This window comes from Balearica regulorum, chromosome 1 (assembly GCF_011004875.1).
Source record: "Balearica regulorum gibbericeps isolate bBalReg1 chromosome 1, bBalReg1.pri, whole genome shotgun sequence".
Taxonomy (NCBI): domain Eukaryota; kingdom Metazoa; phylum Chordata; class Aves; order Gruiformes; family Gruidae; genus Balearica; species Balearica regulorum.
In genome coordinates this window covers 28,403,482-28,429,709 of record NC_046184.1, presented here as the reverse complement: position 1 = coordinate 28,429,709, position 26,228 = coordinate 28,403,482, and the positions used below count along the sequence as shown (strand labels likewise).

Genomic DNA, 26,228 nt, shown 5'->3' with positions numbered 1-26,228 from the left:
GCTTTCCTGTTAGTGGAGGCTTATTTCCAGCTACCATTTCTCCTAGGGTCTTACTTCCTTACAGTCACATTCACAAGCCCAAATGTATGATCAGAAAGGTCAAGATGCCTCCAGAAAATACAGAGTTTGGGACCAGATTGCCTCTACCAGAGGTTTTCATTCTTCCCAGGTCAGAAGAGCCCATGAAAAAGAGGACAAGTGGGAAATAAGCTGCAGGAATAGTCCTGCTAGCAGAAACTTCTTTTGCTACCCTCTTTTCCAGGGTTAATAACAGCAGACATGCAATTCACCAGGTGTGTCTACATGCCTATATTTCCTGCAGTAACACAAGTATGGCATAAATCCAGAGCAGCTGATGTCCAGTACAGACGCTTCTGAGGATCATCGGCCTGATTACACATGGTCAGATTGCGTGTACTGCACCTACAGACTTGGCAAACTCAAGTAACAGGGAAGCATAACACACGCTGCTTTACTTGTCAGAAGAAGAAACTACGCAGCTGCCTAAACTGAAAGGTTGAGTACTGTATCTGCAAGGGAAAATTTCTTTTGGTGCTTGGTAAAAATTAGTACTTGCTCAGGCTACATCTAGGATAAAGCATTCACATGTGAAATATTGGTACAATACTTTATTCCCCCCCCCCCCAAATATATCCCACTTAAATTATGTTCTCATGAACCTAATTGATAGCATCACTTCAAAGAACAGTTTTGTGAAATAAGGCTACTTTTCCTTCTTAGCAAAAAAAAAAAAAAAAAAAAAAAAATTAGCATCCATCCATTTCAATGTGGTTCTTGCTTATTCATTTTAATTAAAAAAATCAAAGCAGGGATTTTGCAAAGTTTTTATACTATTTTCCCATACATGCATCCCAAATGTAGAAATCTAAATTTGGAACTTTGTCAACAGTTCATTTTACAAATCAAATGAAAGTTTGTTCAGTATTTGTGTTACTGTGGTACAAAACATAAAAAACATACTTAATTCCTTGTCATTCCTTTCCTGTTTATTCATGACAGGCAAACAAAACTATTTTTCAGTCTTTGAAGTTCACAGATGAACTTCAAAATGTGCATTCAATTTGGCCAAATAGTGAGTTGATCAGTAAGAGTATAATAACCCAGTCATTGCATATTCATTTTCTAAACAGTAATATCTGGTATATTGAGTGTTTCTAGTTTTTGAGAATGGTAAAACTGGGGTAATTCTTGTATCTTCAATGTGTGTTTTAGTAAATTGTGACTTTTCATCTAATTCAAAGGTGTTGCAGACAGGATGAATAATCTTGTGGGTCAATACAAGTCCTGTACTCAGAAGACTGGGGTGCAACCTCTGGCTTGCTTTTGCAGTTGCTTGAAGAAAGTTGAGCAACATAAGCTGTGATATCCTTTTTCTTTGTAAGGATGTGTTTACACTGTCAGCTGTCAAAATTTGTAGTATACCGGTTTTAGAGTTGAGAACAAGAAGATCCCATTTACAGCTAAAAGTTTTAAGTCCTTTTGTAATTGCAATACAAAATACTTATATTTGAAAATAGATGGTCTTTAGTAATAATTAATACCCAAATGTTCCAGTTCCTCTTTTTTATTATCTAAAGAGAACAGCAGAAAAGGAAATGCTTCCTTTTTCAGACTTGTTTTCCTTTGAACAAATTGTATCTCCTTCTATATTTATCTATAACATGGTTCATAATTATGCACTCCTCAACCAGGGACTTAATGTTCAGATATATTATATTACATTTTATATATTATGCATGAAAACTAGTTCATTTTTTATCTTCAAATAATGATCATCAAGCTGGTTCATTATTCATCAGAGAAAAATGAACTCTGTTCATATTCCCAGTTACAGTACATTCCTGCCCTGATCATATACATAGAAGTCCATTGTCTAGATAAATGTCTGATCAAATATGACCAAGCAAAGGAATTTTCTGGAGAATTAGCCTTCTGCAGGAGAGTTCTGTTCTTTCACTTACCATCTCTTAATTATATGTTTTTAGCTGTTCTTGGCTTTTCTGGTTACAAAACTAACATAACAGACACAGACCAAAAGTGAAGTGATGTTGTGATACTGTCATCATCCAACTTGCAGCTGGAAATCAAAGATCACAGGAGTACTGCCCCACTAACCTCCAGGGTTTGAAACTCAAAGACGATACTTAGATGACCACTCTGTTAGCTGCTTTACTGAGTTTATTGCACTACTAACACCAGCTAATGCACTAATTCCTGGTTCTATCCAACTTCTTCTTTTGCCATGTAAATACCAAATCATTCAAATTCTTCCTCTAAAAACAATGAACAAATGTCAGCACAAAAACATAAGAAAAGTGAAAAATTGAGGTTGAGGGACAAGAGAAAACCAGAATTTTTTTTGCAGGATTAGAATATGGGGCATTTTCTCTTAAATATAGATGCTAACATCTCTAGTACCAGTATTTATATTGCATATTTTATGTATATATTATATGCTTTATATTATATTCTCTTACATTTCACATATCACCTAAGTATCTGAATACATTACAGCAAGGTATTTACTGATTTCTGTGTCCTAGTGTGTTCAGATGGATTAAAATGTACCATGCAGAGTTTCGTTTTGGTTGGAATTCCTTTCTATAGTGATTGATTTCAAATATATTCACAAGTGTTTATTTATAGTGCAAATATAAATGCATAGTTAATTACTTCATAAACTACTGTACACAAATTGTAAAGGTCATAGAAGGCCTTGGGTGATGAAGAAGGAGGTGCTAAGAAAAGCAACTGTATCTTTCAGGAGTTTATTTCTCAAAATGGGCTTCAAGAAATCTTTGTTTTCCACAAGTTAGCTTTATCTCACAATAAGAAGCTTGACAGTGCCTGGTTAACAAAATAAGCGGCAACTGTTATTGCCTCTGAGCTCACAAGTCTTTTATTCAACCTATGTAAATGCCATTGACACAAATTTATAAAGTTTAGCCCCAGAACTGATCATAACCTATATATTACAGACTCCAAGGAGCTTCTCTATCATCTGTCGTCTACTAAAGATTTCAGGTCTTGCATTGCTGTACACAGACAACACGAGACATGCAGCAGAGGCTGCACATCAAGACTTTGGGATAAGACAGAATATGCCTGGTGGCCCCAAACAGCAGGAATTTGCTTGCATATCCTGCTGCACAGGAGCTTAAAATTACTGAGGAGTGCATATTAGGACAATTAAAAACTTGTTTTATCTATCCTTTTCTCTTACCTCAGTTCAATGTGTGTTAAGCTCTGAGATGAAGACTGTGTTTGTAAGAGGTACTTACATACAAACAACTGTGTATTTTAGAATAATACTTCTATTTATGTTTACCTTTCCAAAAGAGAAAACCAAATAGGAAAAAAGGAATTTTTCCTTCATTTCATAGTTAATGAAAAAATTTACTCCAGCTGCATGAAGTTTGAGTCTTCTGGCTCCTTTCAGCTGGAGAGGTCTAACACCAAAACAGAGAAGGGTTATTAGACGTTGTGCTGTTAGCGTTAGAGATGGAGCTGAGCTACTTGGGCATTTTGCACAGCTTTTGAGTGCTGCAGCTATGTAAAAGTGGACCACAGTTCTTCTCCTGACCCAAAGTATTGTATGCTCTATGCTATGAAGACCTTTTCTACAGCATGAGGTAAACTGCAAACACTCATACCCAATCTATTTGGAGGACTTAAGAGCATGCAAGAGAGCTGTACACTACCCATTTCAGCCTCAAACTACTATATTGTGTGACATACTGAAAACAAACCTTCATCTGGCATCTGTATGACATTCAAAACAGCAGTGGCAGTGGTAGCAAAAGACACCTCCAGCTGCAGAAAACAGGCCTGAGGAGTTCTCCGTTTGTGCATTTCATTGTTAGTTCTCTGCAACTGAAAGACACAATTTCCTATCTAGCACCTTCATACTATCGAAGAAAGACAAAAAAAATATTTGCTCACCAGTTTCATTTTTGAGGAGTCTATTATTTCCTCAATAGCTACCGACTGTTCTTTCTCCTTCATTTTTCTTTTTCGTTAAACTTGGAAACTATACCAGGGAGTGCTAGACAGAAGTTTATATACTGAGGTGAACTTTGATTCTTCCTTGGACTTTAAGACTAATCTAGTGTAGAATGTGATTGACAAAGCATTTTCATTGATGTTATGCAGCCTTTTCAAGTTACCCAACCTAAGCAAATGAGGTTGTTAATGTTTACTCTGGCCCTTTCTCTAAAATGGTTTTGAACTTTAGCAGATTTTATAAACTTACAAAGGTTGCCAAATGACATTGGTATTCACTAAATAAAAAATACTCACGATTATGCAGCAGGGGGCTGCCTAGATCAGCAATACTATATGCACCTCTAATGGAAACCTGGTCTTACTTCATGATTGAATAATCACAGCAATTATTGAATAAAATGCTTTGGAGGATATATACTTGAATTTCTTTTTTCTGTATGATTTCTGGGAATGGGACAAACAGCAGTTTTCATAATCCATCCAGATGGTAACCATCAGTTTTTGACAAATAACTAATACAAATACAAATTATTAATGTCATGATGAGAAAGTGTGACCTCAGAGACCTTGTAATAGCAGTGAGATTTCGCAGACAGACTGCACTGTGCTTTTATCAATAAATACTGTCTCCATAAAATCAAATACAGAGTTAACAGATTTAATCAGAACTTTATACCAGCTGTAGTTAACAGAATCATAAAAATTAAAGAAGGAAAACATCTATCCTGTCCTGTCCTGGTTTAACCTCTAGTCCATGCCTGTACAACACAAGATTTTTTCAAATGCCAAAGGAGCTGACCAAAGACCAGTGAGCCACAGGGCAACTGAGGATTTTCCCCATAAGCTGTTTTCCTGCAAGAGTGACAGAAGTGGAGCAATCCCAATGGAATTGACTCCCAAGTGGACTGGAAGTAGACTGTAGCTCCCAATCTTAGTGAAATAGCACGCTGTGAATGTATGAAATGAAGTCATGCAAGTGAAGCAAAGCCCCGCAGGAACCTTCAAGAGGTGACCCATTGCAAGGCAATGCCTTTGCACAGCACTCCCCGTGCTGCTGCCGTTCCCCACAGCCGGCTGGCCCATCGGCTCAGCCCTGACATCTAACAGGTAGCACACCCCCACCTTTCTGCACACCCAGCTGCTTTTCCTTCCCTTCCCTGCTAGTGATTCCTCTCTCTCCCAGTCTTTACACCCAGCCAGTTACAGAGGCCTTTTAATGATTTCACTAAGAGGCCCCTTTATCTTACAAAGAGCCACTTGAGTCCTTGGAGAGGGAGCAAAGCAGATGTGAAAGCCAAGAAGAATCTATCCACACCTTCCCTTGTTGCAGTGCTGGGCAACGTGGAGCTCCTTAGCGTGCAGAGGAAAAGAGCGGCTGTCTTGGATTCAGAGTTGTATGGAGATGGCCCAGCAAATGAACAAACCACGACAGGTAGTTCATTCTTTCTTTCTACCCTTATTCAAAACCAGAACTACCAGACAAGACAGATCTGTGCTGTTCTGTTTCTTCCTACACCACCCAGCAGAGAGACGACTAGCAATGGGATCTGTGGGATCTGCTGCCCCTTAGCTGTTGCTTCTAATCATAACAAATAATAATAAATTATTATCCAATGTAATGTTTTAATGTTATGTAATTATGATCTGATTATCTAATAATTAAACCAAGTTTCAACTGGGGTGCAGCATCATTTCATTAAAATGGCAAAACCAACAATAACTTCTTTTTTTTTTTAATTCTTCTTTTCCCAGCATATAAATACTACATGCATCAAGTCAGATTCAAAGAAGGACTGATGAAATTAGGTTAGATTCCCAGACAGACAAAGTTTCCAACAACAGATTCATTGTTTATGACAGCTCTAAATTTCTGAGGTGATGTGAACTTCAGAGCACCAATGACACCATAATGATTTCAGTATGCAGTTAGAGCTGGAGCCATTGAATGAATTAATGCTGTTTCAAATCTTTAAGTATTTCTTTCCTTTAAAGGAAAGAACAATTTTGGAAAATATTTTGCAGATTTTTTTTTTATTTAAATAACTTGTTTTAACAGCTATTTGTTCCAGCTTTGTCTAGGACTACCAAAATTATTCTATTCCCTGAGTGAGAATAATTCTTCAGATCATGCTTATGGTGCATTTAATCCATATATATAATAATAAAATTTGTCCTTTCTGTTGGTTAGAAGCCATTGCTTTCAGGAAACATTCCTGCTGGCAATATCATTCAGGGGAATAATTAAAGAAAACATTTCTTAAATATTATGAATAAATCAACATAGAAATGTTTTTTCTTGGCTCTATTTACTACTGGATATGGTAAAAAAAAAATCAGTGAAAAGGTTTTCCATGGAGAAGCTTTCCATTTTCTCCCAAGCAATCCGAAAGGAACTGCTCTATTTTGTTTAATCATTCAATACCTACTGCTCCAGCAAGAGTGAGCCCACCTGATTCTACAGAACACCAGTTAGGCCACTGCGGGGGACTTTTTGAAGTCCATTATGGTAGTTCTCTGCCCCAAGCACTACCCTGCACTACTCCTTAGCTCTCACCACCAATCATCTAATTGCTACAGAGCCTCTCTTCCTGGGCTTCTTTAAGAATACTTCTGAAAGCTCTTGTTTTCTTCTGCACCAGAACTAAAGACAACTTAGAATCCTTGGAATTATTCACAAAATTAAATTATTTTCCAGCCTGTCCCACCCATCACAGTGCAAGAAAAGCCTGTGCCCTTGCAGAACATTAATATCCTGTCATTTTATTCTCATTCCAAACCAGTCAATCTTCTAATGCTTTTGATGTAAGTTTTAGTGGACTGCATGTCAAGTAGAGGACATTATCCCTGTAGCTGTACAGTGATTATCTGGCTACAGCAGTTCTTTCTGAATGAAAGTACTGGTAAAATGCCAAATGTTTTCATGGAAATCACTGTTGTGCTTGCTAAATTATTGGGTTTTCTGGTGAGTCTCAGGGCTGTATACATATAATAGCAAAATAAAACAATATTTAGTAACAAGTAGAAGTTCACTAGGTCACACACTGTCAAATCCAACCCTGACAAGCACAGATATCCTATTTTTTAACTTTGCTCTTTCCTGGCTCTCTTCACTGTGACTAATACCCTCCACATCTCCCTTGATACAGCGTGTTTCTTAAACTTCCCTTTTTCAGATATTAAAAGGAATGTAGACCACAGCTTTTTAGAACTTGCCCTAAAATTTTGATGATGGTGTCTTATATGCTTCACATTAACAGACCTACACATCTACATTTCCTATGTTTTGAGCGTTTGGAAGTTAATAAACTTTAAATTCTCTACAGAACATTGAATAGACTGTGAGGATTTTGAATAAGAATGAAAGTCTGACAAAAATGAAAAATGTTTAATTTTCGAATGTCTGTCACTACATCTGACATACATAACATTGTTTATCTCATATTCACTCAAATACTCTTTGTTTCATTTTTTAAATTATTCCTATAAGATCAGGAGGAAACCTGTCACTTCTAGTATGATACTCAGAGAAGAAGTGGATTTCTTACAATATAGATAAACATGTTGCAATCTGTTAATAAAGAGTTTCATAAGACTATATTATGACAAGGAAAACTGACTTTAAAGTGGTATCATCTTCAAGTTTTTCTAATTAAATCCTACCTTCTCCTTGGTGAACAAACATTTTTCATCAAGTGATAGTTTATCAGAATAGTTATTATTTGATTTCAGCTATGTTTTCTGGACAAAGATATAACTGAGTTTACAAATACTTTCAGAAGAATCAAAACCCGTTGCATATAGGGAGGACCTAGTCTTACATTTTAACTCAACTTCTAAAAAATAATTATAAAAACTAAGTTTCTACCATTATGGTACTGTTAAGAGCAATAGAAACACAGCCAGAGAATTCCCTACTTTGAGCAATTCTTAAGTTGCCACCTGAAACCAGAGTTTTATAAAATTATGAATTTGGGGCCAAACACAATAAAAGTCAGACAATCCACTCTTCAGAAGCTTTAATAATTTTAATGAGAGATGGAGGGTTGTTCTTGTTTTCACTTCTCTGATTCTACTAATACATGACTGTAATTCATTAATTCAGGGTCAGACAATGAGCCTCTGAGCAATTATTCACATGAGTGGTCTCATAGAATTCAATGTCCTCATTTAATGTGCCATTAAAATGGTACATGGGTGCATCTAACTAAAGCAAACATTAATTCACTGCAACACACAAGAGGTAGCACTGCAAAGTCTCTAATCTCAGCCACTATCTATTGAGAAAAATGAGAAAAGAAAATGGCTTCTTGAATTTGGCTTGTTCAAGAAAAGATTTTGCTGAAACACCCCCAAGCCTTATACCATATTCATAAAACCAGGAGACTCATATTTTTGCAGAATTTTAGAAAGATTACTTTGCACAGTTTGCACAAATGCAAGACAATGCCAAGAAGGGAAAAATCTAGGATGCAACCCTAAAAATATATAAGCATTACATTGCAGAAGTGTAAGGAGGGAGCAAACACCAAATCAGCCAGGCACATGGCCAACTCAGTCTCACTTGTGATCTCACTTACTCCGTGTTGATGGTAGCCACCATAGCCAGGCACCTTGTGCAGAAGTACATAAGAAGTACTATGAATCTCTGCTTAAGTACAGCACAACCCCAGTTCCTGTTCTCAGGGGAATTAGATGTTCTCTCATTCCTGATCATGTCACCTAGTCCAACACTGTTGCAAAATATACATTTTTAACTCAGATAAACAAAATGTCATTACTTTTAACATGATGATGAAAAATTGGATCTAAAGAAGTTATTTTCTACCACCTCTCTTCTTTATTGCACACCTTATGACCAAAATTTTGCAGGAAGGTTTAGGATGTTGCCTGAAAGATGCCATAAAACCCTGAGTCACCAGCTAAATGCCTGAAACCACCTCCATCTGCCCATTTCTTGCATATATTTTTGGACTACATGCCAAAAGAGAAGACAGAAGAGGCAAAGACACTGCTTCCAGACTGGCGCAGTTCACATGCCCTATTGAAGGCAGGCTTCATTTTGCCATAATACTGCACAGAGAGATTTGGAAATACCTGCTATTCCCTGGCTTATCTAGCAGCCTGGTGATTTCCAGCACAAACAAAAATCTAAATAGCATTACCTGGCCCACAGGCATTGCAGGAATCTCAAATCTTTGCAAGTAAGATACCAGCTAGGCCTAAAATTCACTGCATATTTCCTTGCTTGTCAAGAATAGTGTATTTGATACATTTTAGAGAGATATGTCCTTCATGGCTGAAGATAAAGGCTAATGAGTCTGGAATTAGCATAGATTAACATCATCCAGTTTTAAAAGGTGTTGAGGGAGTGTGAGTCTAATCCAAAAGCCAGAATTCATGCCTCTCATCACCATCCCACGGTACCACACGTGAAAGGATCCTCCCCTGCCTCATGTTAATTTGAGCCAAAATATTAATTCACTCCCCAGGGAGCATTTCTTTGCTATGTTCTGTACGGAGATATGTATAAATCAGACTGACTGTATTAGTTCTGTACCTGGTATGCAAATGCCACATATTCATTGAACTATTAATTGCCATTAATACTGGACTGTGAAGTGGGCAACACAGAGGCGTAGAGATCTTATCTCCAAATGTATTTTTGTAGCCAGTGATGTTCTGTAGTCAGAAAAAGATGTTCCTCCAGCGGGTGATTAAGAGCAAGCACCTAACTCTGTATTCTGAAATGAACTTTGTAGACTGTCAAAGCCTGTGAAAATCCTTCTGCCTTCACCAGAGTGAAGTCTCTCTTTATCAGTACCCATTTTAAGGCCCTGAGGACAAAATCTGTGGAAAAAGATTTCCTGGATAAATCAGAGTTGAGAAAACAAAGACCATCCCTTCTATAAAGTGTGTTGCATTACAGTTATCGATAGATGTTATTTTCACAAATAATACTGTATGCGTTGTTGTGTCCAGAAAAGGTCCACCCTTCCTCTTCAAGTGTGTAACATATATGGAAGTCAAGAAATAGAGCCCACTCTTGTTTCAGTAGAAGACACTGGAGAAACTACTGTACTTTAGAAAAAGTCCCATGGGGAAGCTTTTACTTTTTTTAGATGAAGTAGAAGGATCTTTAAGCAAGGTTTTAAAAGGCCTTCTGGGGTCTAGAGACTCCTCAAATCCATAGTCCTTCATGGAAATTACCTCCAATGGGTTATGCACCGGAGCTGGTGCTGGGCTAGAACTGCAGAAGCTATTCAGACCACTTAAAACATCTGTGTTCCACCATACTGGAACCCTTTCCTGTAATATTTCTTGACAAAAAGACAAGCAACTGAAGAGAAAGGAGAACAGTCCACTGATAGTACTGCTTTGGCTTCTGAAATGTGAGGTGTGCTTGAATCACTCAATGAAATTCTCTATTATAAACAGTAAGATAAACTTCCACAAAATACTTACAGTTCTTTGCATTAGTAGAGGAGCTTCAGAACAACCTATCCCTTCATCATTAAAACTTGATTCCATATTGATTATGTCTTCAATCACCTCTTCCATCTGATAAAATAATATTTGAAGACCAATCATTACAAATAATAATAGAAAAACTGTTATTCTGAAAATACAGAGGAAATTATCTTGAGCATTTATTACATCAATAAAACTGAATTTCAGAAGTTCACATCTTAAACTTCAAATAATTCAAGCACTTTTACACAATATTAATATTTTTTACTTCTTGTCAAAACAGTTTTTGTGGTTTAGCAAGTTACTTCTTTCCTCCCAAACACCAGCCCATTCCCCTTTTTTAACCCCTTATTGCAACACCGAGATCAGATGACAGGACTGTAACTGATCTGTCACCTTCATCAAATGTCTCATATCCACAGTGTATTGTTGCATTGGTGCAGGAAGGCTGAAAGGAACCTGTGGTTCTGCAAGAGCATGAGTCATGCAAGATTTGGTGTTATACACTGCTCTCGAGATTCAGGAGGCAGAGGTTTGCTTTGGGTTTGGCAGTACACTGCCTACTTCTCCAGACAGCCTTCTGGTCCCACTTTTGTTCTGATGTGAATCAAAAACTACTGAAGCAGATGGAATAGCTAATTAATTACTTGGGATGAAACAGTGAATATTTTGCAGACGTATAAACGTATCTAGATCTGCACAAGTGCAGGAGCAGTTGACTCATGCTCTGAGGCTTTTCAAACAGCTCTCGGGAGCTGTCTGAAGGGCTGTAGGCGAAGGAAATGTAGAGGGACCTATGCAACAAAAGTATCGCACAGGCCAGGGACCTTTCAGCACAGACTTTTAGGCCACATGGCCCAGCACAGCTCATACGTGTACTCCTCTCCCTTTCTAAAAACCAGAGGTGCTTCCCAGGAGTTATGCCCAGACTTATCTAGGAAAGTGCTGTCAGGGCCAAAAGGATGCCAGGAAATGCCAGCACTTAGACAGTATGAATGACTACAGTTCACTGCACCAACCTGTGTGTTGGCTCTATATTATTTACTAATATAATGTAATTACACCGATCCACAGGGCATGCCCACACCAGGAAATTACACGTTGCCAGTCATCTCCCTGAGGCTCTGGGATGGAATTATTCAAATCATGGGAATGATGCCTGCGAGGATTTGGCCAGTGCCCGCTATCACTCTCCCGGCCATCCCCAGGCACAGTTCAGCACTGTGGTTTACAAGCAGCTATGGTGCTCTCCAGGACAGAGAGTGGTACAAGGGTGAGCACCGATTTGTTTCTGGTCAGGTACCCAAAGTGCCTGAGAACGGTTCCAGTACGCTGCACTTGCCAGCACAGAGGTGACCACAAAGGCCATCTAAAATAATCTTTGCAGTCTAGCGGCTCCAGTAATCCGTAAACCTGACATAAAATGTCAGTTGTCGATGCAGAAGGAATGGAGGAGCCCCAGATAAGCTCTCTAAGAAGTGTCAGGTTTATTTTTTTCAGTTCCCTCACACTTAGCTGCATAACATCCAAATGCTCAAATGGGTCACAATGTGTTTGTAAGATTCTTCTGTTCTGTTAAAGCCCAAGACACGATAGAGCATCTCCATTTCTCATTTCTGTAGGAATTCTCCTTTTACCTAATAAGCAGTCTCTTTCGAAATCTATTGAAGTATTAAAGGCCATAATGATCTACATCTCACACTGGCTGAGAATCTGACATTGTATAATACCTGTACCTCTATTAAAATCGATGGAGGCACTAAAGTTAGCATATCTATGCCAATTTGCCCAAGATAACTCATATATAAATATATCAGCTAACTGAAAAATGAATGAGCGATTCTTTCAGTTACATCTTTAAGGTAATCGGTATTTAACTTTGTTATGCAGCTAAGATAATACTTTTAGACAGAAATAACTCTCATCTGGAAAAAAAAAAGTTTTGCATTGCAAAGTACATATTCAAAAATGTACAGCAATATATGATGCATAGATAAAAAGATGCAACAGTACATTTTAACTGACAGTAATTTAGAAGCCTGATCATGCAATAAGCTATTCACAGGCATTCAAGGGAATCACCCACGTAATGCAAAAGGATTCAGGGAGCAAGTGCTGCAACCGAAGGTCCCATGAAAGTAAAGAACGTCATCTCTTGCCCGCTACCGATGCAAGTTGGGTCATGTAACTCGTTTGTAGAAGTATGCAAAGCACATTTCCCCATTCCCTTTCACCAGCCCTGCCCTACCGCATTTTCGTGTTCGCCTCCAAGGGCCAGCAGCTTGGTAACGGGGCTTTCTGGTGTGCCAATGTCGCTGACAGGAGGCATGTGTCCGTTTCGCAAAATGGAGGCCACTCCCACCGGCTGGATTGTGTGGGAGTGGGACAGGGAGAGCGTCTGGCTGGACAGCTTGGTATCGAGGGTCAGGTACTGCTTCACCTGGTGCCTCTGGCTTTGCTGTATGTGGTATCTAGACTGATTTTCCAAGTGTGTTTGTACCTGGGAAGGAATGGAAATAATTACTAAAGTTTCAAGTTACTGGTACCAGTATTTGCCCATATGTTCACTTAAAAAACCTTCAAAACAATAGATTCAGCTTTAATAACACTGGGATTGGATTATAATTAATGTTAAATCTTTTTTTTTTTCATTTTTGCACTCTTACACTTTTCTTATTTGTGGACTATTTTCCCCTAACCCAGCTGAATAAACCTTCTGAACAATTATCAATGAAAAATAGAATTAGAAAAGATAAACATGATCCTGAGAAAAGACCAGAAATATGCCACACATTTTTCTCTTCTCATTTAAGAATGATGTCTGTTGAAATCACTGATCATTACCATCAAATCTACAAGCATATACGTACTCTAAAATTAATATCACAGTCTATTTACTCTTTTGTACTTGAAAGTGTAAATAAATGTATCAAGAAAAACATAATCTCACCAACTTCAAGTAATATGAACAGCAGCAGACACTCACGCATACCTAACTCCACATTTGGCTCACCTTGTAATAAGTACGGTCGGTTAAATGAGGCATTGCTGCACTTTTGCAAAAAAACCCCAAACAACAAAATAAAGAGTCCAAGAGACAGTCCTGGATGACTGGACTCAAACTGCACTGTCTTCTTGAAGCGCTCCTTGAAGACAGATCACTTTTTGAGTTGGTAGGACTTTATAAGCGGAGTGGTCATGCCAAAATGCCTAATTGAGTAAGACTTTGGGCCATCCTTTGATTACAGAGATTGACAGCTGCTGCTTCAAACAGCTCCCATTTCAGATCAATGTCACATTCCTGCAATTTAACTACCAGAGGAGCACTGCATACACAAACCTTACTGTCATTTCAGCCCTGTGGCTTTCTTCTCTTCCTATGGCATGACTGGTCACAAATTTCTTGTAATAAATTTTTCTCAAGCGGCCTCTGAGTAAGCATGATTAATATTTGTTAAATAATAGCAAGACTTGCTTTGTAGCCCTTTTTTCTCAAAAAAAAAAAAAAAAATCAGTCATTTAAACAAACTTCTTTTTAATTCCCCTAACATACATAAGAAGAGATAAATAGCCCATAAAAGGGGTTTGCATTTAAATTAGCTATATTTTTGTACAATATTGCAGTACCTACTTTATTTTTAATCATAATATGGTGGCATGTCTAGAATTATTTTAATTATGTTTCTTTAAACTAATTTTCTAGTCATAAAAAAAGATTAAGCCATGTAGTAATGAATATAATATTAATTATTTTGATGTAAGCCTTGAAGCTATTAAATAATATTCCATTAAAATATTGATATAAAATCTTAAATACACTGTTTAGATTTTTCCCCTGTTTTATGTTAGGAAGGCATGCATACCATGTAAGGTTTTAAAAATAACATGTGTATTTAAGTCTGTGTACTTAAATCATGATATTTCTTGTCTTAACTGAGATCTTTGTGTTAGTTTTAGAGAGTGTATAATGTACTCTTAATTTAAGCTGTGATTTATCATGTGTAAGGGTACATGTAAAACCATTCCAAATTATTCAGATTATTATGCATCTGTTCACTCCTGCAGCTTCAGTAAGACTTAAGATCATATTGAATGTAAGACACTCAAGCTGTTTCTTAAATTAGAATCCAAACACGAAATCTACTGCATGCCAGTTTAACAAGAGTATTGATCTTGGATGAAATGCACTGTGCTGAGGGAAAGAAAATATGTCCCGTTGTATGGCCAGAGCAGGGGTTTTCTGTGCACCCTTTTTTGCTGCTGCTGTTTCAGAAGCACTCATGGACACTTCGTGCTTGTGCCGGACTCTAGGGTCACTGAATGAATCCACGCAAAGTGACCGCTACCCAGACCCTTGCACTGCCTAAACTGATGAAGATCTTTCCAGCATCACAGAGCGCTGCAATCAACAGCTTTGAGAGCACAGCTTCTTCGCACGGCACAAATGGCAGTGGGCTCAATGCATAGGCTACAAATGCATCTACTGCATTTCAGTCCAGCTACCTTTTTCTCTTAAATTAAGCTGATTATTCCTCCATAATAAGCAATAAATTGTTGTCGCCTTAGAAATTCTAAAGGCCTACCTGAAGCATGAAATCCAGAATATCAAATAAATTAAATAGGAAACATAAGAAGTTTGCAATGTCTGAAGTCTATACTACCTTGTTTTAAAGTTTGGTTTTATTAAGGAATTTTAATAAGGAAGTGAGTTCTGCCACAAGAAGATTGCTAAAAAGTCAATGGCTTGCTTTTTGCTTTCTCTGGACCCCAGATTGCTAGTGGCAGACTGAAACCTCTGTGCAGCCTGATTTCCTCATGAACCACCACAGCGCCATCCCACCGGGGTGGGGGGAGGATCTGTGTAAGACAATCAGCTAACTGCTGACTAAGTCAAAAATCAAGTTTATTGGGAGTGTTTATTTTGTATGATATTCTCTCAGGGCTTATATCCTGTCAGTACTGTCCTGAACTTCCACAAACAGGAAAAAGAATTTAAAGGTTCTCAAATGGGATCTGTTGCTATGGTTTTGCAAACATCTCCATCCCCTTTACTGTGCCAGTTGCAATCATTACAAAGCAGAACGGTTGGGGTTAAACAGGGATCTATGTCCTGATTTTCAAAAAGTACCTGAAGTTGCAATCCCTGATCATCTTTATGTATCTAAATAAGTCTTAGAAGTCAATGCTAATAACAAGAAGTAAAGCACTGTTGAAAGTCAAGCCACTGGGCAAAGACAAAGCAGAGTTTGGCCTCTTATTTTTATAATCATACTCTTAGTGTATAATAAACGGGGAAAAAAAGTCACACTACGCCAAAAGTATACTAATATTGCAAAATCAAGCACTCAAAAATTAGAAATGACAGTTAAAACTGCCCATGTAATGTGTGAAATAAGAACAGAAACTCAAAACTTAATAATTTTATGAAACCTGGTAGTCAAGTGTCAAATACCAACCATGATCAGTTTATTCTCCACTGGGATGCTGAATGACTTTTATTATCTTATATCAGTATTATTAAGCTCAGTTTAGGTTTTCTGAACATTTTAGATTCAATAAACTCTTTTAAATAACTATTGCTGTAATTAGTTACAAACATTAAACATTAACTTGATTTTGAGATTCTTTTTAATGATGTAAAAAGAGTGGCTAAGCACTGGCACAGGTTGCCCAGAGAGGTTGTGAAATCTCCATCCTTGGAGATTTTCAAAACTTGACTGAGCAAGACCCTGAACATCTGAGAAAACAAAAGATATCTAGAAATAGCCAGGGAAATTTGCATTGGTAGTCTCAATATTGAAACTCTGGATAATCATTATTAAGTCTGAGAAAAATAATGGTATCAGGTTAGGGGTTCAGTGAAATAAACACAAAAAGCAAAATAACTGGAAGATTACTCCTACACATAAGTAATCCCAGAAGTAAAACAGCACAGAGCAGCATGCACTTAGCTGCTTAGAGACCTTGACCATGTGCATATCTTAGATCCACTAAATAAGGTCCTTCCACAGAAAATTGAAAAAACTCAAGATTTTTCAGAGTAGAAGCATCCTTATTTTGCCCAATAATCCCAGTGTGGTATCCTCCAGCAGTCTTGGGAGACTAATTTTCTAATTCCTCATCTTTTAAGAGTTCCTATAAACTGTGAGAACATTTTATCAGAGACTATGTGAAATTTTAAAGTGAGGGTATCTGAATCTCTCCATTCTAGGAATCCTCCCATATATAAAACCATTAAAGCTTCTTTGGAGCAAGGACTTGTAATGATGCTGCTGACATACCCTTTATTGCCACAACAGTCTGAATATAGGGGTACCTTCTTTTTTCTCTCTGGATCAATGAAGATTTAATCATTTGTTTAAAGCAGAACAGCTTTAAAGGAAGACCCTGAGATGGTTTTCAGGGTAGAGCATAAAAGAAGCTGGCAGTTCTGTGGAATCTAGGTTCTCATCTCTGACACGAATTAAGCAGTGTGATCTGATAAAGCATATCTTCTAGCTCTCAGCAGACCATTTTCTATTAAATGTCTCTCTGCCTTCCTATTTTTTTTTTGTGAAATGGATGAGCTTGCTCATTGACACACCTGATTTCTGGGACACCCTAACAGAAATAGGCACCCAGTGACCACCTGACGACCCAGATCCTGACTCGGACAATCCTCAGATGCAGCCCAGGACTTAGAGTTGTCCTACTGTCACATCTGCTCTAGCTCTGGATATAGTCAGTGACCTGACCCTTCCTACCGAGTGGTCCTGAATTTATACAGGCTCTTTTGACTATTGTGTGTGCAAGGTATAACAAGGTGATGAATTTGTACAGATGAAGTGCTGGTTCTCCTCTCAGGCATTCTCTTGCAGCAGCTGTGGCCATGTACTTTAAATGTTAATTATTTCAGATTATTTGAGGAGTGAAGGACAGCATAAAGTTCAACAGTAGATAGATTATCCGGTCCCTCTCAGGTAGTGCTTTTGTCTATTATCTGGCTTTCCTAATCATGATGAAATTAAAGCCTATTCAGAACCAGAAACATCAAGCATGCAGAGACCCAAAAGCAGCCAGCCCAAACTCAAATATTATAATTCCACCAGAACAAAGCTAGAATAGAATGAACATTTTGAGATGGATTTTGTAATCCATAAAAATCCCAACGCACATGTAACTGACTGTACCTATTTCTATTTTATATCTCACTGACAAGCCAGTTCCGAGAACAAGAATGTGATAGCCTTTCAGAATTACAGATGCATATTCAAACTTCTTCAATTGCTCTTTCTAATTTAAGCACACATCATCATGTTGTAAAACTGCGGTAGATTTGTGTAACATCTTTTCTCACATTCACACTAATTTTACTTTCATTTCTAATACATTGCACAATGGCATAGCTAGGCCTTCAGTAGTTTATTTGCATAAACTATTTTACTTCCACATTTGCTGATGAGATTTTTGTTCCATTAGTAGAAGAATACCTAGCATGCCAAAAGTAAGAAAGAGGGCATATTTAAGGAACCTAGAGGAGGCATGAACAATGTCAATTATATTCCAGTAAGTAGCAGTGCTACATCTTGTATTGGTATTCTACTAAGGGCAAGCAGGTGATACCTCTACTCCCAGACTGCTTAGCCTAACATCAGTCCTGGGAGGAATAATAGGAAAACTGAAAAGAGATTCAATTAATAAATTATTAAAAGATAAGAATATAATTAATGCTAGTCAACATAGTTCTGTGCAAAATAAGCCTTGTCAAACACATCTACTTCTGTTCTTTGATGAGATTTCAAGTTAGGTTGCCAAAGGTAACGATGTAGGTATAATACACTTCAACTTTTGTGTGCCTTTTGACTTAGTATCATTCAATATTCTAATTAAAAATATAGCACTACACAATATCAATAAAGCATGTTTTAACTGGATTAAGAATTGGCTAACGAACATGCATAAGAAAGTAATCAGCAAAGGCTTGGCATCAGAATGAGGGGCTCTTCAGTCTTGTACTACTCAACATTTCCATCAGTGATTTGGGACTAATGAAAAATAAAACTGACTAAAAGGAATAAATATTTTTTAAAGTAGTGGTTCCACTGAAAGAAAATATGTTCCCACTCAGCCAAATACAGATCTACATATGCTGGAGGAAGAAATGAAGGATGCAACAATGGAGAAAACTGAATGGAGAAAACACTGGAAGCAATGAGTCTGTACAGAATTTGGGGTTGTAACAATTTGTAACAAATTTGGGGTTGTAACTCCAGCAACTCAGCAGGAGTGTCCAGGTGATGCTAGAGCAAAGAAGGGAAGGTGGCATAAAGGAAGTAGTGAATAGGAGCCTGGCTTTACTCTGCTTTTATTTATGCTCAGGAGAGGAATCCTAAAAATATTTCTATCCTAAACATTTTAAAAATATTGTTGAAAAGATGGAAAGTGTGCAGAAAAGAAATATGGAAGTAATTGAAGACCAAGAAAAGGGTGTTTCAATGAAAGTTTAAAGAAACTCAGCTATGTTCCTGCTGTCAAATTGAAATTTGTGAAATTTGTGGGAGATGCTGAATGCAACAGGGTCTTTCAGTTAGCCCAGAAAGCATGGCAAGAGCCACTGGCCACAAGCTGATGTTAGGCAAGTTCATATCGGAAATTATGTGAATAAACAGTGAAATAATCAAAAGGAAATGCTCTAACTGCTGTTGTCCTGAAACTAAGGGTCAATGACTTTCTGGAAGCGATGCATTAGCCAAATCCAAGAGATATACTTTTATCAAACACATTCTTGGACTCAAAACTGAGTACTAGGATAATAACTGAATGAAATACAAAAGCCTGTGATTTTAGAGGAATTAGAATGGGTGGTCTAATAACCCTTTCTGTGTTTAAATTTTATGGATTTTTGGATCTGAGAACTGGCTATTATAAGAGCAATTTTTTCATTGATGAATATTCACTCTGAATTTAATAAATGTTTAAATCTCTGTTACAAAATAATATGCTTAAATATGGTCATAGTATACTGGACAGAACTCAGTAGACTTCATTACATTGTGTCATTTATGCTGGACGTTAATGTCTTCCAGTGTTTTTAATAGCTTTTGAAGTAAAATTTTTCACCCTGATGGGATCACATCATTTATCATTAGTCCTGAACACAACACCTCTCTGAAACTGTTTGAGTTATGGGACTTCATGTTCCTTTCAGCCACTGTACCAGAAAATAAGCATCTAATTATGAACTTTTTTAATTATTAAAATGTTCTGTAAGTACCCAAAAAGTCAAATTCCATTTTAAGATAAGAAACACAGTCACAACACAGATTATTTTAGCTTTATTTCTGAGGACTTTCAAACAGATTTCAAGGGTTAGGAAAAAAAAAAACCTTTAGAGATGAAATAACCCTTTTTAACTTCTATTACAAATGAACATCAGTTGTTTGTTTGTCCGGCTCTTTCTATTCAACTTTTTGAGAAAATTATATTTGTGAAACTGTTTCATAATAAAATGAAATTTCAATTTAATTTAGCAATTATACACTTCTGTTCTATCTTAAAAACTATCACCAAATAATGTAGCTGTTCACTTTAATGTTTAGTTTATAAAAATGTGTGTGATTATGTCAATTAATTACTTAAGCTAAACAAAGCAGTTAATTTTTAAATGTGAATATTTTTCTTATTGGAACTTTGATCTGAATAGATGAGACCTTCTCCATTAATATGCATGAAGAGAGAACACAAAGCAAAAGACATCCAGTCTGGCAACTCACAGCTGTGTTTAGTTGATGCCTCACAGTAGCTTTCAAGTTAAGAAAAAATTCTCATGTGACTCTAGTGCACTATTTTTCATCTTATTTAACCTTTGACATCATATTCATCAGGAACTTGTGCATGTTCTTTCAAGGGTGAAGAGACTGAAGAAGAAACATTTTAAAGTTCTTTTTGACAAAGGCCGTGTCTTCAACAATGACTACTGCTTCTGTATTTTGGTATTTCAATGTCTAAAAATAGCTGATAATTATAAATGTGGGGTAGAATGGGGCCAATCGGAAATTCTCCATCACACTGCCAACCATTGTGAAAAGCAAGAGGAATGTGGGAGCAAAGGCACTGCAGAATAGACTTTGCAGAAGCCAATGCTGGGTAAGGAAACTTTCTCTGCTCAGCATAGGCAGTAGAACAACGTTCCTCTCAGGGAGAGAAAGGGAGCAGGGCTCTCTGGGCTGTGGTTGTTAGAGGCTAAATCTTACAGCTAGCCATTTCCTGTCAAATCCCCATGCAGACACTGGGATTTTGATAGCATTTCCCATTGTGGCATTCTCTAGCACTCACCGAGCATTGATGGGGTTCAGTCCTTTCAGGTATTCCTCTGTGCTAACCTCCTTGTGCAATCAGAAATGAGTTGGGGAAAGCCAACTACCTGCACTGAGCAGCTACAGAGACATTATCAAAGCAAGCACTTCCATTTGCGCCGGTACACCTGAGACACTCTTGGCTTCTTAATTGAACTCCTGCAGTTAAGATACACACGGCTCTGATGGCTCCTTATCCATCACCAGCTTGACTTCTGAAGAAAGGATCCCTAAGGTCTTAAGGCCAGCTTGTCATGTTTTCAAATAACAATGAGACTCGATGACTTTGTGGTCTTCGCTGGCAGAAAAGACTCAAGTTTTTAACATTGCACTATAAAAACAGTCCATAAAGTTAAGCAAAGCAAACTACAGGAAGCATTTTCACAAAAATATCCCTTTGATTTAAATTAGAATTTAAGCTGAAAAATCTAAACTGTGAATAAAACCAACCGCTACAGTTAATAGACCACACAAGCATAATGATGGACCACAATCAAATTCTGAAACCTTGGCTAATATCCTTACTTTCACTCTGCACAGTGACCCTGTCCATGATCTCATTGATTCATGAGATCTGTGAATATAATAAATCTTTACTGTTCCAGTTCCTCTTTATTGCTGGTGTTATTAGAGGACAGCGAATGTGACTCTTGCATTTGAAGAGTGGAAAGAAACGTTTTGTACGGCTATCTATGTTTAAAGACCTTGGTCCTGATACCTTATCTACTTGTCTCTATCTCCAGAAGTCATTCAAATTAGGTCAGCTAAGAAATGTTATTAGATGGAGAAGAGGGTATATGACACGTATTCAAGGAAAATCAGGTTTTCATATGGAAAGTACAATCATGTGGGTTTTACTTAAAAATCATCTGATTTTTAAGTTCAAAAGGTTTAGTGATTTTGGATAAAACCACTGGTTTTGCCTATTTCTAATGTGAAAGATTCATGACTGTACGCCAAGGGAAACTGTATGGAAAGGGAACTACATCAACTTCCTCAAAAATGTGAAACTCATTGGTTGAAAAGCACAATCAGTTTGTTAAAAGTGGTAACAACTTCACCACCAGATGACAGCACTGCTTATTACTAACCCCTTTTTGTGCGATTCAGTCCTCCCTCATTTTGAAAACAAACTGTACCGAGGTATGCAGTCCCCAGCCCATGCACTGCAAGAACGGAGGAAACAAAGCCGGTGGCATAAGGTGGTTTGGTGGGGTAGTCACATCAGGGAGGCTAATCTGTTGGACAAGTTATTTTAAGTCTGTGAAGGGTTATAGCTTCTGTAAAGACACAGACAAAACCAGCTTCAGCCTAAGAAATGTGCTTTCTATTCCTTTCCTCAGTCTCAGAATGATAAAGAGGGCAAGGGGGGAAGCTTTCAAAGTAGGCATCTTAGGTTCAGCTTCACAACACGATTTTTTTGTGAAATCAAGGCAGTAACATCATTTTGAGCCAGCTTAGTATCTGGCCACAAAGTGTTCTTTCATACAAGGGGAGCAGATTGGGTTAGCTGACAGCAGTAGGTGACGTTTCCATCAAAACCAGGAATGGCACATCAAGGATAGCTATATGAGAGGAAAAGTAACAAAAAAATATTTCGTATCGGTTGTTAAGAGCTTTTTTTAAATCCACCCGGTCCATTTTGTGTTCAAATATGTTTTGTGGCTGTAAGTGGTAATGAGTCTGAGCATGTTCATGCTCCAAGTTGCTGTTGGCATGCTGTTCATGGGGTTAGTGAACATTACTGTCAGTACTTGAACACAGGCTACAAATCAGTATATTCTTTCAGCAATACACTTCCACTTATGTTCTGAGAGTAGTAACAGTGGATTTAGGGTGTAGTAATTATGTGGTCCTTGAAATATTTTAATAATTCCATAGGATTTATGTTTGTTATTCTTACAAATAAGAGTTAAATAAAGAGCCTAGCTGTTAGTGAAAAAAACCCTAATATTACCAGAAATTATAATGAATATAAAGTTTTACTTAAAGCTGTATAATTTATTTTGAGGAGTCTTTTCAGAACTGTAGTTTTACATGGTTGAGTCTGAAAAGATGCTTTTCAGCCTAACACCAATGAATAAAGAGAAGGGAAGTGGAGAATTCATTCAGAGAATACTTAGAGAGTGCAAGGCTCCAAACACTTATGTTTTGCTGTGCTCTGCAGTTGACTGGAAATCTCACAAAAATAACATAATTGGTACTTTCAGTACTGAATTGAGCAAACAGTCTTGCCTTTTCACATGTATTTAAACTAATCTTAGTTCACAACATGTTCCATTCAGCAGTAAGTCAATTAGCAAAAAAAAAAAAAAAAAAAAAAAAAAAAAAAGTTAAGATATTAATACCATTTCTAATGTACAGATCAAAATTTGGTTCCTTTCATAATTGCTTAAATTCTGAAATCAGCCTTTAAAAACCTTTAGAACAAAAACTGCTGTAAAAACACCATAAATAGAATGAAAAGGAAGCCTAGAAGAAACAAGTGCATGTCCTTCAGTGATAAAATTGTATTTTGCAGCATTTACATTTCAATTCAGGTACAACAAATATTTGTGCACTTAGTAGACACTACAGAATAGGAGCTGAGGAGTGATATTAGGGTAAGCTCAAACTACTCAACAGTTTTCAGCCAATATCGACTAAATAAAACCATGTTAATTAACAAAAGATGATTGATTTTACTGGGATTAATCAAGAGAAACTCCCACTTAGTTTAAATGAGAGTTCTATGTGAATATGGAATTAAAGATTACTACTGGTTAAGTCATTATTAAGAGCATTAATTATAAGCTGTATGGTACAGAACAAGTCTTTCAAATGCAATGGTCCTAATGTGGAAAGGAATGTACAAGTTAAAAATAAGTTAAGTTAGAATTGCCTAGAAAAATGATTGGCTTACCTCTGTATCTGTGTGAAATCTTTCAGCCCCTCAAATTATTTTTTTTTTACTTGAAAGTAAGAATATTTAATAATGACAATAGTATTTTAAAGACTCTTCAGTATATTGGCACAGAACTTTCAGCAGGAAAACATGTCAAACACTAAGATTTAGTAAGTGAGTTTGCTGGTATTAACAAATTTATTTCATTATCAAATGAATTAATTAACACTTATCAGCATAATCAGTAGGCCATGTTATGGAAAGAAGGGAAACGGTAGTCTCTTTGGTTTGCCTTAAGAATGTGGCAGATAAAACTGTGATTCTGTCACAAATGCAAAATAAAGCAAGCACAGCTTAGCCTGATTTTCATCACACAGTTAAAGTGCAGAAACATTGGTTTGCCAGCATAGTTGCCTACCGGCAGTGGCTGGATTCCTATCAGCTTTATCACCTCTACAAAACAGCATCGCCCCAGAGCCCAGATACCCAAACACAGCAGGGCAAACAAGAAAAGAGTAGTACAAATCTGGCCATGAATAATGTATGTCGCTGTTTGTGTATATCCAGTTGGTTTGAGAGAGAGAAAGGAGAAGTGGTTCGTAAGGGTATTTCTTTAACTCTGGCTGGAATTTCAGTTAAAGAAGAAGAAATGATACAGCACTTTTAAAAGAAACTTCCTATCTGTGTCTTAAATGCATTATTAACTGAAGAAAGGATGCTGAAAGAAATCTATAGCATAATAGTATGGCCATGTCAGCAGTTTCCTTCAATCGTTTTGTCAGTCTTTCATCATTGTTGCCATTCAAAAAGCCACAATGCCTAAACAGAGGCAGAACTCTTCTATTACAGTCTTATATTGATTATATTATATTACATCATATTATTATTATACTATAGAATGAGCTAATTATCTTTAACATCAAACACTACGGTTATTCTCAACCCAGTTCACAGTCCCAGTTTATTCATCACAGTTTCACAGTAGTTTAACAACATAATTCCCTGAGATTTACTTGGGCTCATCCCCTTTTCCTTAGCTGTATGCAGAGCATGCATGTAAGACGGTTACGGTTTGGTAACACCCTTATTTTTCTCAGTCAAGTCCAGATTTTATCCTTATGTTGGTGGCCCTCAGGACCATCCCACTGAATTAACGGATGCATAAACGCTTACCAGAGTGGGGAAGGATTTCTTACAGAATATTGACAGAAAGGACAGCATAGGTAAACGTGGCCTCAGACCGTAGCTGTTCTGGTCTCTGAGCTGTATGTTTGCCTTGTCCTTCCTTCATTGACCACAGCTGCATGAGTGCGCAGCTCACTGTGACAGTCGGGATGGTCTCTATAATGGGCAAGGCTTTCCTTCCCTAAAGATTACAAAATCCTGCTACTTGAAGTGCAGAAGTCCTGCTGTCCCTCCCCACAGCTGGATCTCCAGCAGAAGAATTTAGCTTGTCACATTAATCCACGAGTCTCCAGCCTACCTGAATGTTACCTGCATTTTCAATTCCTGAAGTAAGATTTTCATGTCGACTACTAAAGTTTTGTTTTCACTTCCAAAGGTACACTTTACGTTATTGTAGTTTTTCTCTCTTCAAAAACATTTATAGTGCAGTTGAAATATATATTTGACAAGGGAAGTGACAAGGTCCTTTTCAATTATATCACCAAAACCCTTTTCTCCTGCACAAAAGTTCTCCATAAACCTTGAATGAGAAGCTAAGCATAGCAGTATCAGCAGAGAATACTCAAGTCACCTGAGATATGCAGATGGCATTATCCTCCTATTTGCTAGAAAACTTTGAGCAATGTCTCTCAAAGGTAGTGGGAAGAGCAGGAAATGCTGACTCAGGATGAACGGGTGTAAAATGAGAACTGCGTTTAATATGATTACGAAAGAGGATGACTAAGAAAAATCAGAAAAGTTAGACCAACTGGTTAGATTGGGCTGATAATGTAAGTAGAAAAAAATAGGGCTTGATAAAAGCTGTCAGAAGACTGAGCAATGGAAAGAACATTAATTTCAGTTTCTACTTAGAAGGTATTTTGAGTATCCCTGTATTCCTAGACAAAATACTTGAAAGCAAAAATAAAGCCCTTCACCAAGAAAATAGGGAGAATAAAACTTTGAAAAAAACCCAAAGATTAATCTGTTATCATAATGAAAACTAAACAACTTTAAAAGAAGAAAGGAAAACCAAGATAAGGAAATTACACAAGTTGAGAAGTAGACAAAACAAAAAGAACAAGAGAATGTTGGAACATAATAATAAGAAGAAGAAGTTTAGACCATATTCCAGTTTTCTAGGGGATAGTTTACTTAGGTGCCAAGTCTAAAACTGGCCCTGGCAGTAAGTAGCACAAAGCAGTGCTGCCATAATAAACATAAAGGATTAGAGTCCCCACTTTGGCACAAGAAAATGTCCTGGGTGGTTATGTAGAAGAAATGTTTAACCATTAAACAAAACAAAGAAATAGAACATGTACAACATAAAAACAAGCTTGGACGCAGAAAAA

General features: G+C 37.2%; 1 protein-coding gene across 2 annotated transcripts in view; it reads right to left on the bottom strand.

The window, feature by feature from the left end:
• The window catches only part of TFEC (transcription factor EC), a 71,374-nt gene that overhangs the window by 27,193 nt on the left and 17,953 nt on the right, over window positions 1–26,228 (bottom strand). For both annotated transcript variants that reach the window (XM_075743896.1, XM_075743906.1), the window contains exons 2-3: window positions 12,743–12,994; window positions 10,489–10,584 (exon numbers count right to left, since the gene is read on the bottom strand). In XM_075743896.1, the coding sequence (XP_075600011.1) occupies window positions 10,489–10,584; window positions 12,743–12,823 (177 nt within the window). In that variant the 5' untranslated portion in view covers window positions 12,824–12,994. The remainder of the gene's footprint in view (window positions 1–10,488; window positions 10,585–12,742; window positions 12,995–26,228) is intronic.